Genomic DNA, 15,521 nt, shown 5'->3' with positions numbered 1-15,521 from the left:
TCTGAAGTTTTTGTAACCTGTTTTAATGCTAGTAAATGCATGGATATATGCACAAATTAAGGTCCCATGTGAGTGTAATTGAACCTTTTGTATTATGAAAATTCTGCTGAACATGGCAATAGTACCCAATAAAACATACAGACTGGTAAACACCACACAAAACATCAGCTATGTAACATAGTTCATAATGTGTGGCAAACTGAGAAACTATAAAAATAGAGCCTACTAATTAGTCCTCTTATCAATATGTATTTCAGAAAATTTTTTCAGTTTTATTTAAAAGGAAAGGAAATCCTAATGAATCATCTCCCCATAAACACTGATCAAATTAAAAATACCCTGTAGCAGAATAACATAAGCAGTGGCTTTTCCAATAAAAATCTATCAGGATAAAAACATGCATTTCTGACAGCCTGGCTGAAACCATCTGCTTCCTGGGTGGCCTGAAAACGTCACGTAAGAAGCAGAAAAATTCCAAGATTTTCCTGGAAATAAAATAAACATGAGTGGTTCTTGTAAAATGTACCTTGACACAAGGGCTCTAGATAAGACTTTATCTATAAGGTTCTTTAAAGTCTGTTAACAATTCCTTTTCTTTTCAGCTTGGAAGGGCTTCTCTAGGTTATCATCAGTTAGCTCCACCTATCATCACAGGGCTCAAAACAGGTCTCTCTCCAAAAAATCTAGTTAGCATAACAATTACCTTTGACACAAGATACCTGTGATTCTCCTCCCAACCCCCTCATCCAATTACACTTCTGAATATAACCAAGTATCAGAAACACCTCAAGTACAAATGCAGGCATCCAACATGGCTTAAATGGAAACCAACTTCATGGTCCTAGAGATTAATATAGTACACTGAAACAGTCCTCTATGTTCAAGAGCATTGAATTAACTTCCTCCCTGCCCCTTTCAGATATGAGCATTGCTGTTTACAGTCCATCAGCCATAGCTTGTTGCCCTTACATTAAATGTACTAATTTCTTAGTGAAAAAGAATTTAAGGAACACAGACATTTAGCTTTTGCATAGTGAGCTCTATGCTATCTTTTCAATAATCTCCTTGCTTCTTTTCTTGCTGCCACAATATAAACCCATTGCAATTTGTTTTAATATTTCTTGTGAAGTTTAAAAGCTTTGCAATTTTTCAGTTCTACCCTTTGACTCTAATCAAGTCTTTTGTCAATTGCCTAGTAACAAAAAGTATTTATAACATATTTCTTTTAGGAGCTTCTTAATCAAGTAAGACTTCAGGACTACTGCAATGTTCTTTCTCTTCTCTTAAAATCCAAGGGCTTGACAATTTGCCATTGACTTCAACAAAATAATCCCAAGCTTCTTGGACATTCCAGTTCTCATAGTACTCATTATATTTGACTTCGCACATTCTTGACTGATGTTTTAAAATACAAAAAGCTTCTTTATGCTAGTAGTCCTCACATATCCTGCGAAAGAACCAGAACAGTTTAGATAACTGTAGTGAAAGAAATCATGAACAATGGCGCTAATATTCTCAGAAAAACGGACAAATGCAGCTGAGAGAAGACACTATTGCTTCAGTATGGTTTTGGAGTAGCTGCTCAGAATTAAGCAGGTCAGAGTACCTATTACTTTCTGGTGAAAAAATACCGTGCTAATATGAGAAGCCGCAACCTTCACATTCCATCTAGCATCGAAGGAGTTTATTCTGAGAGGATTCAGGTTTCATTTGTTGTGCTACCATTTTTTGGCAAGATCTAGTTTGGCTTCTCTACTAGAAAAAACTTTGATATAGGTGCGTCATCCAGTGTGGTATTTGGGCAGGAGACATTGATCAAACCATGCAAACACACCTCCATTTCTCAAACACTACAGTCACTTTATCTTTTGTTCTACTTCGTAGAAGGGAACTGACTAAAAGTTAAGGTTACAACTCAGAGTTCCTAAGTGGACCTACAAAGTTACAAAACAAAGACCATGTACAATGTAAGTTCAAGATTTAGAGAAATACAGAGCCTTACCTTCTCAATTAAAGAAATGCACATTGAAACAGCTTAATAAATTTACAGCCTTCCCTCTTAACTGTTCAAAACACATTTGTCCACCAGCTTCTACAATTGCATCAAATGCAACAAATGATGTCTGTTTTGACTATTCAGCAATCTATACAGAACTCTTGACTGAAATATCTTGGCTTAATTTAAAATGCATCAGAGTATCACTTAAAACCACATATCATTATTAAAATGGAAACTTCCAAGATACAATTCTACCCTTCAAATATTTATAAAGTATACAGAAAGAAATGCACAGGAAATATTTGATAACTGAAAAATAATTTTCAGAAATTTTTTTATTCTTCTACCTTAACAAATTTAGCATGAAGTTTCTCATTTGTTTATTTTTAAATGAAAAGTAGGTAGAGAAACAGAAATCAATTCATGCTATTAGCTTTAGCTCTATAATAACTAGCTTGAGTATAATAAACTTTTAACCTCTTTTTCTTCACTGAGGTAAGCAATTAAAACTTAACTGACACATGAATAGTTCTGTTGAATACTTTTGCATCTTCACACATTTCCAGATCCAATTTAAAAGACATATTTGAAAGTTTGCTACCCCATAAATGTTGTAAGAAAGCTAGTACAATTTGAAGTAATGGAAGCCTTTATAAGCTTTATTCCTATCAAACAGAGCAATAAAAAGTTGATTACTCATTAAGAATAATAACTCTGCTAATCTATGTACACACCTCAAGTATAGATGCATTAACTGTACTACTCTCAATTTTAACATGAAATTTTAAAACAAAGATAGTGGTTCTACTACAATGTCTTCAAACTCTTAAGAAACAATGTACTAACATTTGTTTCTTGGTTTTGTTCCCGTCAGACCCAGGTCTTGCAGTAGTTATACTTTAAGATTCCATTTTAATATAATAATCATCCCAAATTAGGGTATTATTTTTGCAAATTACCCATGTACTATGCTTTCATCAGTCCAACAATAATCTAAAAAAATAATTAGGTTCTATTATTCTTCATCTATCTGGAGTAAAAATATACTAGAATTAAAAATAAAATAGGCTTTTTCATTATAAAATATTCTTACTTGCTTAAACTATCAAACTACTTTGGAATTGGTCTTTTTATGAAAGGTCAAAAATGTTTTTCATAAATTCTTGGGTTATAGATATCCATAAAACCACTACCCACCTCCATTCCTGCAGAAAGAAACATGTATAGATGGTTAGATGCATCTTTTCATATTTTATAGCGTTTTTTTTTAAAATGTATTTTACCTTACTAGAGGTAGCACTTCTAGATTTTCCAGACTCAGAGTCACTTTTAGAGTCTGGTTCTGTCTTGGAGTCTGAAGAACTTTCTTCTGATGAAGTGGACTCTGTATCAGAGGAATTGGATGTGCTTCTCTTTTTGGAGATCCCCTTTGCTTTCTTTTTAATGTCCTCTGTATCGCTACATATTGAAAAAAAAATGAGAGACATGTAAAACCACAAAAGGAATCTCCTTAGGCAATATCCTAAGTTAATATTTCAAAGTTTTATTAAATGAGTTTTAAGTCAGTATTTCTTCATGATAAAAAACTCAGATAAGATGGCAGAAGCAGTAGCTTATTTAAGGGTACACAAAATTGTTCTATCACATTACACAATAAATCATCACATATAATCTAAACAGCAAAACATCCAAACAAAAATGTGAACATATTAAATAGTAAAACTATTATTTGTATGCATCAAGCTTGTGACATTTCAGAAAGAAGTGCAGACACCCTTTTATATAAAGAAACCTTCAGACTGTTCCACCTATGAATAACAGAATCTTGATAGGTTATAAGATGTTTTTGCAAAGTAACGTTGCCTTAAAAAAAAAATCAATGCACTGCATTTATTCCTTCGTTAATTCTTCTAAATCAAACCACCTAGAAATAAGACCTATAATATCTACAAATATTTCAACCCATTAAAGAGTTTATACAGAAGAGCTATTACATTCTGGCACCTTTGGTCATATTGAGTACCTTACAGCTAATGGACTTCAGAGACACTATTCTTCACACAGTAAAGTTCTGTTCACCCTGGCAATGTTGGATTATGTTGCTCTGTGCTAACAGCTACTGATTATTATTAAGATCTGCCTTGTTTGCTTCTAATAATACTGTAACTACCATTTAGTATATTACCCTTCTGTCTTGTGGGGAGTTACTACCTAGAAATATCGCAGGAAATGAAAACTGTTTTCTAATAGTTATCATAGAGCAGATAAATTAGTATTGCATATAGGAAAAAACGCTGTTATTGGACCTGCAGGCAACCATTTTATACTTCCAAATCAGATGTTTCATACAACACCTGATTCAGCTTCTACCCCAAGACAATAAATTGGTTACTAAGGTGCTTGAAGGGTAACAAGGTCAACAACAATTAAACAAATCCAGGCCACTCAACTATTAAGAGTCCCTTTGGGCTCAAATTAATTGTTACACATTTTTGCTTATCTTTAGGAGCAGTACAAAGGACTGTACTATGCTGCATTACTGGTTGAGATAGCAATGTTTTTAGAAGGGAAACATATAGAGAAGGGGAATTGAAAAATCTAACATAACAGAAAGGAAAATAGTTAGGGCAATGCCTTCCTCCTTCCAAGAACTTCCTAGGACTGAATTGCCTAAATGAAATTTAATAAAAATTAAAAATCAATATTAACATTTAAGCCATGCTAATAATGCCTACCCATGTAATTGAAGTTGAAATCAACCCCTAAAATTTTAGTCAAAACCATTTTTTCTGAAAGCATCAACCTTGAAGCTTGCAAAGCTAAAAATTAAACAAGAGTACAATTCACAAAAACAGTCTAATGGAGCATACCTGATTGTTAAAATCATGGTGAAAAAACAGGTACTATCAAAATTTCATTTCAATATGACAACATTTAAAACTTGTTTGAGGTCAATGAGCTAAACATAAAAATTCCCTGGTGTATAATGTTCAAAGCTTCTTCTTCATGATGTATAACACAGGTACTGTCAAAATTATCTACATTTCCTTCATTGCAATGGAACAGAAGCTGTAGTTGCATCAACTAGCTGTAGTTGCATCATCAGTAGGTTATTGTGAACCCATTATATAAATTAAGTTGTTTTTCAGCAATTTAGCTTATCTTTAAAACTAGATTTCAAGATTAAAAATGTTACTTTATTGTACATCAGCCAGTTTTGATGGGTAATCACTGTTTACCTTACTGCTTAAAATTTCAGATGTTATTCTAATGAAAAGAATTTACTGGTAACTAGCTTTTTAGCTTTGTGATGATGAAAAGCCTGTATTAATTTAACCTACAGATTTCATTTGTTCTGAACAGGAAAACCAATATAAATCACTTTTAAAATCATTAAATCCTGACTTAAATTAATAAAGTCATAATTAGGGCATTATGCTGTGTTTGTTATGGAAGTGGCAAGGCGAGCTGCTTTAATTACTGTCTGTAATAAAAGGAGCAGAGTGCATACTGCACCCCAATCAGCGCTGTCAGCCACGACTGAGCTGAGCTGCAAACTCATCAAGTGAGCTGGCAGCAGACTACAGAGTAAAGGGTGATCATGTCTGCAGAGGCCACTTGCTTACAGTAGTGGAAGAAACAGATTCATACAATCCAAGGTATTAGCCCCAATTACTCAAAATTTTAATGATACTTTAATACATGATAATGCTGTTGATAATGGGCAATCTTAAAAAGCGCTAACACTTAAATATCTTATGACCGTTTCCCTTCACAGCCCTTGCCCCTAATATTTGGATCATAATCTTTTTAATATAACATTATTTAGAAAAATCAATTGTCTTAGTTACATAATGGCAAAGTGTTGAAGGACTTAATTTTAGCTCTCAGCAAAATTGCTGCAAAAGGTAATTAAGTGTTTCACACAACTGTTTGATCACTTACTCAGCCTCCCAAGGTTACACCAATTCTAAAAAAGCCACCCACGATTTTACTGAAGTCAGAAATTAATTCCAAGCATAAGAGTAGTCTGATTAATGAAAATATGAACCCAGTTCATACATTGAATATTACTGGCATACACTGAAAGAGGAGACATCACTCCTTGGCCAACAGACCCCCAAAAAAGCCTAATTAAAGGCTTAACAGACTGTTTTCAGGAAGAGTGCTTTAACAGCTAGTATTACAAAAAATTAAAACCGTAATAGCTACCTTTCATCAGGAGCTCTAGATGTTTTCTTTGCAGTACTCTCTTTGCTGTCTGATTCACTGTCACTTGATTCTTTGCTGGAAGAGGAACTCCCACTACTCTCATCACTGCTGTCTTCCTCCTTATCTTCCTTCTCACCTTCACTGCCAGACTCACTCTCTGAAATAAAAACAACTCTTACAATTTTTTCTAAATATCTTAGATAATTAGCATTTTAGGAATATTTGTTTGAAATAAAACAATGTTTTAGTATTTTATAATCCAATTGCAACTTTCAGCATTATTTACCCTGTGTAATTTTGTTGGTTAAAGACCTGTCCTCTTCAGCCTACAGTATTACACTTAATTAAATTAGAAAGCCCAATAATAAATTAATTGCATGTGGATTCTTCAAAATTACATAACCCAATCAGGAGTTGGAGATGACCTCAAATTCTCTAATCTATACATTCACTTAACTGCAAGATTATCTTTTCAACCTATTGCTTAATTAGATAACCTGTTCTGAATATTGATAGTGACGATGATTGAATCACTGATTTAAACAAATTATTAATCCTCTAATAAATCATATAGTTACCAAATATTCAAATATCTGAAGTGAATATATTCTTTTCTTGCTTCAGAGATCATTAATTTCAGTGATACAATTCTTAAGCACTTCTGCATATTTCCTCAGTTTAGGAGTGAGGGGTAAGACGCTTCATATTCAGATTTAAAGTGCCCTTCTTCCGTTCAACTAGATGTTGATAATTCTTATAAGTCTCTAATGCTAAACATTTTCTGTGTGTAAAGTCTGGACCTGGGAGAATTATGTTCTTCACTACATCTGAACTATATTTACATCTACTGAAACGGCTGTCTTGGGGAACTGCCTATTTGGCATTAAGTGGGAGACTGGTCAAAAGAACCTTTGCTCACTGAACTTGATAGGCAGTTGTCAGTTATCTTCTCCATCATCACCCCCATTATAATAAATAGAAAATGTCGTGTAGAATTTGAGAGCAATACTATAACACAATTTACTGAATAAACCCCATGAAAGACTACACAATTAAGTTTGGCCATTTATCAACGCAGAAGCACATGCTATCAAAATAGTGCTTCATCAACAACGAATTCCAAAAAACACTCAAGACTTATGGTTTCCAACAAGAAACCATATTGGCACTCTTCCCACAAAAAGTTAGGTGCCTCTGGTTCTAACTGGAGTTACAAAGTCTCACTGCTCTTAGTAGACTCAAAGCAGGATGAAAATAGCATGCCAGCTTTTTTAACTGGGAAATAAAGCCAAGTCTAACTAATTTAATAAACACAAAAGCCATATCTGTAAAATCAGCAGTTATTGCACAGCTACAATGAATGTAAAATTTCCTCCCCATTTCCTGATTTTATACATAGCTCTGGCTTTTTTCTGAAATTTTTTCTGATTCTTTTTAAGTAGTGGCCAGTTCTGAAGATACAGTCCTCCAGGCAGCAGAGATGAAACACCCACCTGATGCACTGGTACTGGCAGACTCATCTTCCTCCTCTTCTGACTCAGAATAGAACTTTTCAGTAGGTTTCTCTTTCTTACCTAGAATTCCAGTCCATTCCTTTGCCTGTAAATAAATTTCAACTTAAGTTTACTTTTACAACTAGCAATTCAAAAATATACACACAACACAGCAAAGAAAAACACTCGCAGTAGTAGTATTAAGCAGTTTCTAAATAAATCCTCTAAGCAAGTCAATAGAAACTATTAAACTTCTCTTACTTTACACAATTAGGAGAACTAAAAGTTTTCTACATACCTATAAAAGGTGAGATATGTCTATTAGAGAGTTTAGAAAAAGATTTACTAAGGCAGATTAAAAGCATCAGTAACCATAAATAAATTTCTACACCAAAAGAACTTGAAGTCTGAGAGTTTTATCTCTGGATCCAGCTGAGTTTAGCCTATGACTAGAATGAAGGGTAAATATGGCTAATCACCACCTTTATCATGCCAAGTTTTAGGGGAAAAGAGATGTGGACCCAGTAGGCAGAAGAAGTTCCAGCAGCCACAGAGGAATTGTATTTCAGTTCCTTTGCAATTCTCCAAATCAAAGTCATTCTTACCACCTAGACAACACCAGAACATGGCAATATTTGGGCCAGATTTTTTTCTTTCCATATATACTACTAGAGAAACAGACGAAAAACTCAGGCCAGCAAAAAAACAAATAGACACAAAACTATATCAACAGAGTGATACACGTCTGCCTCAGTGACCGCTCTGATCTGGAATAAGACTGGCTTTTGAAAGAGCTCTAAGACTGACCTGCAATGTGTACGGCTCTAGAGACACACTGGCTTCCTTTTAAACACGAAAAGCTGCTAAAGCTTTGTAATGCTCCAACCAGCAATTGGTATTTAAAAAAAACAATATTATTTTGGATACAAATGACAATTTAATTGTGGATTGCAGCTTAACAACTCAGCTTCACTCACATACATTGTTTATGCACGTGCAGTATTATAGGAACCACAAAATTAATGACAATGAGACACACTCCAAAGAAAATACTTGCAAAAAAACATGGCTAAAGGATTTTCATGTTTGTTTCGAGGTTTAAATGCTTGAAGGGAGATGTTTTCTATTATGTTGTAGATGGATGTTACACCATTTGATCAATTTCCTGCAATACTTTTTGTTTTTATGGACAAAGGCACCTCCGCACATTCTTTCATGCCAACCCTATCATTTATAATCCCTCGCTTGAGATGACTACCTTCAGATTCTCCCCATAAAAGCTTTCAGAAGTTTGTATACAAATACCTCTTCTTCTGAAATGTATATAAGAAAGTAGACAAGTAATATCAAAGTACTAAGGAGAAATGCTTGTTCTACCACATTGCTGTTCACTGGCTTCTGCAAGTCATACCTATTTTTTAGAATTTTCTATATCCATTCTATGCCTAATATTTTATATGCAAATTCATTCATGTGTGATTTACTGTAAAAGGTGGCGCCTGACAAGGACCACGTGCTTTTCTGCGTCTACCTGGACATACCTCTAGGACTATCACCAGCACACTACATAAATATACATTTATATTTCTGTTACTGTTCAATAGCTTTCACTGACATTTAGTAGGACTCTGGTACCTGATGCATGAATCACAACTCCGGTACCAGAACATGATTGCCTCAGAGTTTACAATCCAGTAACAAAAAACTATTGGTAGTAGAAGACCAGCCCTGTAATGTCAACAAATGACTAGTGTGCTAATAGATTACATTTTCTTATTAAAAACTTTCCTAATGATCTCCAGATGATCTGAAATGTAAACTCTAGTCTCTTCCAAACTTTACACTTTGAAACTTACATAATTTTTCCCCCTAATGCTGCCTTTTGTTTATATTATCTATTTTTTTCTGTTTAGATGTGGACTTGTACATGAACAAACCTCTGCTCACCTCTTACTTTGGTAGTCCAGCTACACTCATCATTCACAGCAATTAACATACTGCAGCATAGTGAATAGAAGAGGTATGAAATCAAAAGTGAGATGGAGAGGAAAAAATTCACAAGTGAAGCAGAAGTGGCTTACAGTTGATTCACTTCTCTCATTAAAAAGAGCGAGCATCATGCAGGTTTCCAAATGTTTGTTTTCCAAGCTAAGGTAAGCAACATGGATGTTCACATGCATCAACATTTTCAGTACAGCATACAGATAGCATTTAAATACTTGTATTTTAGGCTAATACTCTATATTGATGAGTGCCTTGAGTGAAGTTACTTTTAATGATCCTGACATACCGACTCGGCTATGTCGACGTTTCGGACGGAGGGGTCAGGCACCACCTCTGGCCAGTCAGACAGCTCCAGGTAGCCGGTGGCTCGGCTATTCAGCGTGTGAGACAAGGTGCCAAGCTGGAAATGATCCCGATCTATTAAAAAAAGGGGGGGAGGGGACAAATACACAAACACCATGAGCTCTGCCACAAAGAGCAATCTTAATCAGGGCTAAAGGTAATTGCTATTATATTACCTCAAATGTCATGGAATAAATATAAACTAGGAAGCTCTTCATAGGTCAAAAAACTGATTTCAGTCCATAGATTACAATAATCTCCCCCATAATGGTCAATAAAAAAGCTAATCAGTCAGTGTGTTTAGAGGTGTTGCTCTGAAATGTAGCTTCTCTAAAAATTACTTTACTGTGAATATTAAGAATGACAGCACAGTTAAACAATCCATATACATGTCTTGGCACAAACACATCCAGAATTTTAATAGTTTTTCTTCAAGATAGAGCTCCTTTTAGCGCTTCAAAACTGGGACTAAGTAAGTATGAAAATTAAAACTGCAAATCGTCACAATAACAGAGCATTTTTAATTAAGGTAACCTGATAACCTTTTAATTTGAGAAGACAGACAACGGTTCTTACTTGTAAAAAGACAGGGAGAACGTAGAGGGAAAACTGTGACTTTCAAGAAAAACAATAAAAATCTCATCTATTGAGATTCAATTTATTTCAGATTCATAAAACATTTGCAATATTCACATTAACAATCTTCTATTAACGTCCAGATAAAAGACTAAAGCTATTTTCCTAAATAGAAGAATAGTTTTGTCAAAAGACACACCCTCTGTTATTTAAATCAAATTTAAAATCCACATGAATAGAAATGGATAGGTTTGTCAGGATTTATCATCAGAGAAATACACGCAAACCTTGCTTGCTGAAAAGCATGTAAGCCGAGCGAGTATCCTTGCATATTAATCACTTGTATTTGCTAAGTGACACAATTTGGGAGCATATTTGAAACAGAATAGGCTGCCACATTCCTTTACACAATGAACATTTACCAAATGATTTTGGCAGTTATACCTTTAAAAGGAGACTCAAGCAATGGGGCAGGTTTCTGTGCCAGAAATATTTTTTTTGCATATTTGCTTAAAGCTCCACTCTTCTCATTCGGAACAATAAGCTGCCTAATAAATCTTGTACGGTCTCTGATGTCGTAGCTTTGATCATACTTGCCGAGATTTAATACGTACTGGGTAAGCAATTTTGTCTGTGGAAAAAAACAGGACAAGAACAGAATACAAGTTATTTATGATTATTGATAACTCTGGATAAACATATTTAAAGAGGTAATAAAAATGAATGGTTATGTCAAACAAATGTTGTTCCATGGGGAATATGCATTTCTAAAGCTGCAAATGGAATTCTGAAGCCAAAGCACATGTCCTCTTCTGTATTGGGGAGGTGAATGCTGAGTACTCAGAAGCAGCCATGTGCTAGATTATTAAACTGCTGAAGTGGAAAGAAAGGCATCATTAAAAAAATAATCATATATGGCAAACCCGCTGAAGGGTCTACGTGAGGATAATGAATGTGGAAATACAACTAAAAACATGGCACTCAAAACTTAATCGGAAAAATATGCAGGACATCAAAACATCAGAGGGTATTAGGGGGCTGGCAAACTGCTTCTGCTGAGGTGTGTTTTATGAAGAGATACTGTCCCTGGCATAAGCAGTGTCTGCACTCTGACTGCACTCAGTTACTTTATCCTGAATTATGACCCATTAAAGCAGACACATGAATCACTGAACTGGATTACTGCAAATTATTTGCAGTGCATTTAGCTGTTACTTTTTCATAAAAGCAAGCTGCTGATGCCCTCTAAAAACCAGGATAAAAGACTTCTTCCATTTTTTTGTTGAAGCTTAAAGCCTCCAGTAATATCAGTCATTTATTTATTTATGTAAGAGAGCAACTTGTATTATCACAGCTTTTTACAGCATAATAGGACTTCCTAATTTGATGTCTGAGAATATTAACATCTATTAAATAATTTTAATAATTCAGTTACATTTTTAAAACTAAAAGAAGAACATAAAATATCAGGAAGACTTCCCCAGTATCTTAGAAATAACATAGTGTAACCAGAACAATAGTGCTGAACAGAGTTGTATCCATTAGATACATTTGAAAGAAGTATGCAACTTACTTTATATACAAGAAAACAGGAAAAAGAGCAAAAATAATATACTGTCATAAGTAAGTAAATTTTTAGTATTTCAACTCAGAATGGATTAATAACACAGGGTTAAAAATGTATTGTCAAGGAGGACTTCTTTATACAAAGAAACAACCTTGCATATGTATCTTGTTTATCATGCTGGTATAACAATAACACAGTTTCAATCACGTGAGTGGAAAAATACGTAAAAAAGTAAATTTTATTATGTGCAATTTGCTATGAAAAGTTCACTTTAATAATTTCCACCTTGAGGATGCAAATTAAAGTTTTTTCTAGAGATGTAAAAATACTTTTTCAGAATATTGATTAACTCCTGTAAGTGAAATACACAGTAACTAAAATATGGTTTTAATTTTAACCACATACAATGTAATCTATGCAAGCATTTCACAAAATACACCGTGGTACCGAAGATTTGAAGGAAATAGTAATATTACATTAGAATAATAGTAAAAGCATAGTTAAAAAAACCTTCCAGTGAAACATTTTTCGTTTCTTTTTTCTCTCTGATACCCAAGGATGGTTCTGTGAAAAGATGTTTTTTCCTTCAAGGTACTGTCTTAGCTCTGGGAAAGGTAAAACTTTCCCATATGTATTTTACAGCTTATTGGCAGCTATTTCTATACCAGGGTATAAAATTTTAAACAACTGCATCAGACAGAACATACATAACCTGCACTCATGCAGGACTTATGCTGTTCAATCTAAATAGGATTGGAAGGGAGGGTTCCTAGGTAGCGTGAATTGAACCTCCTGCAGCCTTTGTCATCACTTCTACCCTGTAAAACAAAACGAGTCCTTGCTGTCATGGCAGAAAGCTCAGAAGAACGGATCATAAAACACAGTGGTCTTTGCTTCTGAATTGCTATAGGGATGGGAAAAGCTGAGGGCCTTGCTATCATGGTGGGCACTTTTTCAGTAGTGTTGATGGAACTAGACAAAGAGTTGATCCTAAAAGACTGCAATTTCTTTAATGGGATCATTTTCTCCATAATCCTTTCCCTTTTCCTCCTCCCTTTCTTCTCCCCTAAAATATCTTTTCCATATTGTCCAATACAGATAAAGACACAACAAATTTATATGGAAGAATGCTCCATATCTGCAAAAAGTCTCCTTGCAAGCATCATATATAGTATAAATAGTTTTCATGAAAACAGCAAGAAAACACTATTTTTTTTTCTTATCTTATGGCAATGCAACCAAACAAGTAGCAAAGCTTTTGTACATGGAGGTAGCTAATAGAAACAATTAATTTTAATTAAAACAAAAAATAAACTAATGAATACACATCAGTTTTTCCAACAAAGGAATATTCATAAGAAGCTGGAAATGATTTGAGCAAGCACGTTAATGTGGTGAAGTATGACAGAATCTGCACACCATGACTGCTTCATAGAACAGTAAGACAAAATATTCTCATATATAATATAATACATTTATTATCATGTCAACATCACCTGTTATCTGGACATGCTCATTATATAGGCATAATATCATTTCTTTTATCCCCACACTGTTAGAATCTATTACTATTTTTTGTACATTTTGGTTTGGCTAATATGAAAAGTATACTTCAAGTCATCCTTTAGCAACATTTCTAGAATTTTCCAATGGCAGTAGTTCTATTTGAGAATTTAATGCCTATCCTATATTAGTAGCAATTAACCTGTTGGTAGATCTCTACTTGAAAAATTTTATAATACAACTATGACCAATAGATAAGGCTCTACAATGGGAGAGAAACAGCTCTCTATCCACTCTTTGATATCATTAGCTTGCAGTAACTTGATTCTTTAGATACATAAGACAAGGCTATTGTGTTAAACCACATTTGACATATCTATTTACACACTAGGACTACTCAGGACTTTTCCTGAGTAGGACTATGCTACGCAACAGAAACCCACCAAAATCTCTTTATTCTTCCTGTGCAAGAAACAGCTAAGATAATTCCATGACATTTTCTGCATAACTCTTTCTCTTATATGATCTCCATTTAAACAGCTACCTAGCACATTCATAGGGATTTTTATGTCTGTAAGTGATGAAAAAAAGGAAGCAAGTTTACCAGATAACATTGACAACTAGAGGAAAGCCTGTTCTTATTACATATTTATCCAGATAGGACTGAACTTGAAACTCTTCCTTAAATTACAAACAGCCTTTGAAAATTCATGGGGTGATCACAGGATTTAAAGGATACTGGAGATTCTTATTAAAAATCCTGAATCTTAAAAGCATTCCTTAGAATGTGCTGCCTTAAGTATTTGAACATATGCCTAAGGAAATTACCAGCAAATAAAATAAGACATTTACAGAAAAGGAAAAAATAACAAAGTCTTATTTCTTCCAGAATTTTGTGCTTTTCTCCAAATAAAGCTTAACAGATGAGTTTTACCTGCCTTTCCTTCACCTGGGGAAAGAGCTCTTCTTGTCTGTTTGGTTGGTGTTGAGTATCTCTTGGCTATCCTACCACTACTTTTCAATAAAGTGACATTGCATCTTTGAGATTTTCACAACTCCATTGACTTTGGATGAAACAGATAAAGGATCAAAAAAGCATTATGTGGTGGGGTAGAATACGGAGGGAGAAAACATGGGGATGAGAAGAGAGAGACAGACTGGCAATTGAGCAGTAAAGTGTACAAGCTTTGCCTTCAAGTTTGGAAAAGAAAAATGGCTGGACTTTTTAGGAACTAAAGTAATTACAGAAAGAAATGTTTTAATACTGAGTGAGTAAAAAAGAGTTACTCCTGGAAATAAGGATGCAGTTATAGGAAGAGTGTTGCCTAAGGCAAACCCATCATATTCTAGTTTGGAAGGAGCTTTGAATCAAGCCAATTCATCAACACACTCTGTTTGAATTTTGTATATGAATAGCTTAACCATTTGAGAAGACAACTTATTTTTCCACAGCCTAAAATTAAAAGAGGAAAACACCCTTTGATGAAATTCATCATTTAGTAGGCATCTCAGGAGACAGTTTATTGTGCTTTATCATCATTACTGTATTTGAACAAAGGATTATGCAACACTTACAATGACAGTTTATAATGTATTAAGACATGAAACTGGAAAAAGAGTGTCACAGAAATCATCATCCCCTTGTAGGCAATGGATTTTTTGCCAAATATGGTGTGGAAAAATTAGTGTAAAATTACAAAAATTATATGGAAAATTAGTAAATATTATATAATGGGCCACAAAGAGACAGTTTAGATAATCAGCCTAATATTTCCTTAGCTCTGTCAGCTTTTTCATTAAGATGAGCAGTGACAGAAAGAAGTCA

General features: G+C 34.3%; 1 protein-coding gene across 3 annotated transcripts in view; it reads right to left on the bottom strand.

Annotated features, from left to right (window-relative positions):
• Positions 1-15,521, bottom strand: part of AP3B1 (adaptor related protein complex 3 subunit beta 1) — a 178,651-nt gene that overhangs the window by 62,486 nt on the left and 100,644 nt on the right. For all 3 annotated transcript variants that reach the window (XM_068422056.1, XM_068422055.1, XM_068422057.1), the window contains 5 exons: positions 11,071-11,257; positions 9,995-10,125; positions 7,705-7,810; positions 6,212-6,368; positions 3,283-3,457 (listed from right to left, as the gene is read on the bottom strand). In XM_068422056.1, coding sequence (XP_068278157.1) covers positions 3,283-3,457; positions 6,212-6,368; positions 7,705-7,810; positions 9,995-10,125; positions 11,071-11,257 — 756 coding nt within the window. The remainder of the gene's footprint in view (positions 1-3,282; positions 3,458-6,211; positions 6,369-7,704; positions 7,811-9,994; positions 10,126-11,070; positions 11,258-15,521) is intronic.

Source organism: Nyctibius grandis, chromosome Z, assembly GCF_013368605.1.
Source record: "Nyctibius grandis isolate bNycGra1 chromosome Z, bNycGra1.pri, whole genome shotgun sequence".
Lineage (NCBI taxonomy): Eukaryota > Metazoa > Chordata > Aves > Nyctibiiformes > Nyctibiidae > Nyctibius > Nyctibius grandis.
Note: the sequence above shows the minus strand (reverse complement) of the source record. Positions and strands in the feature narration are given on the sequence as shown.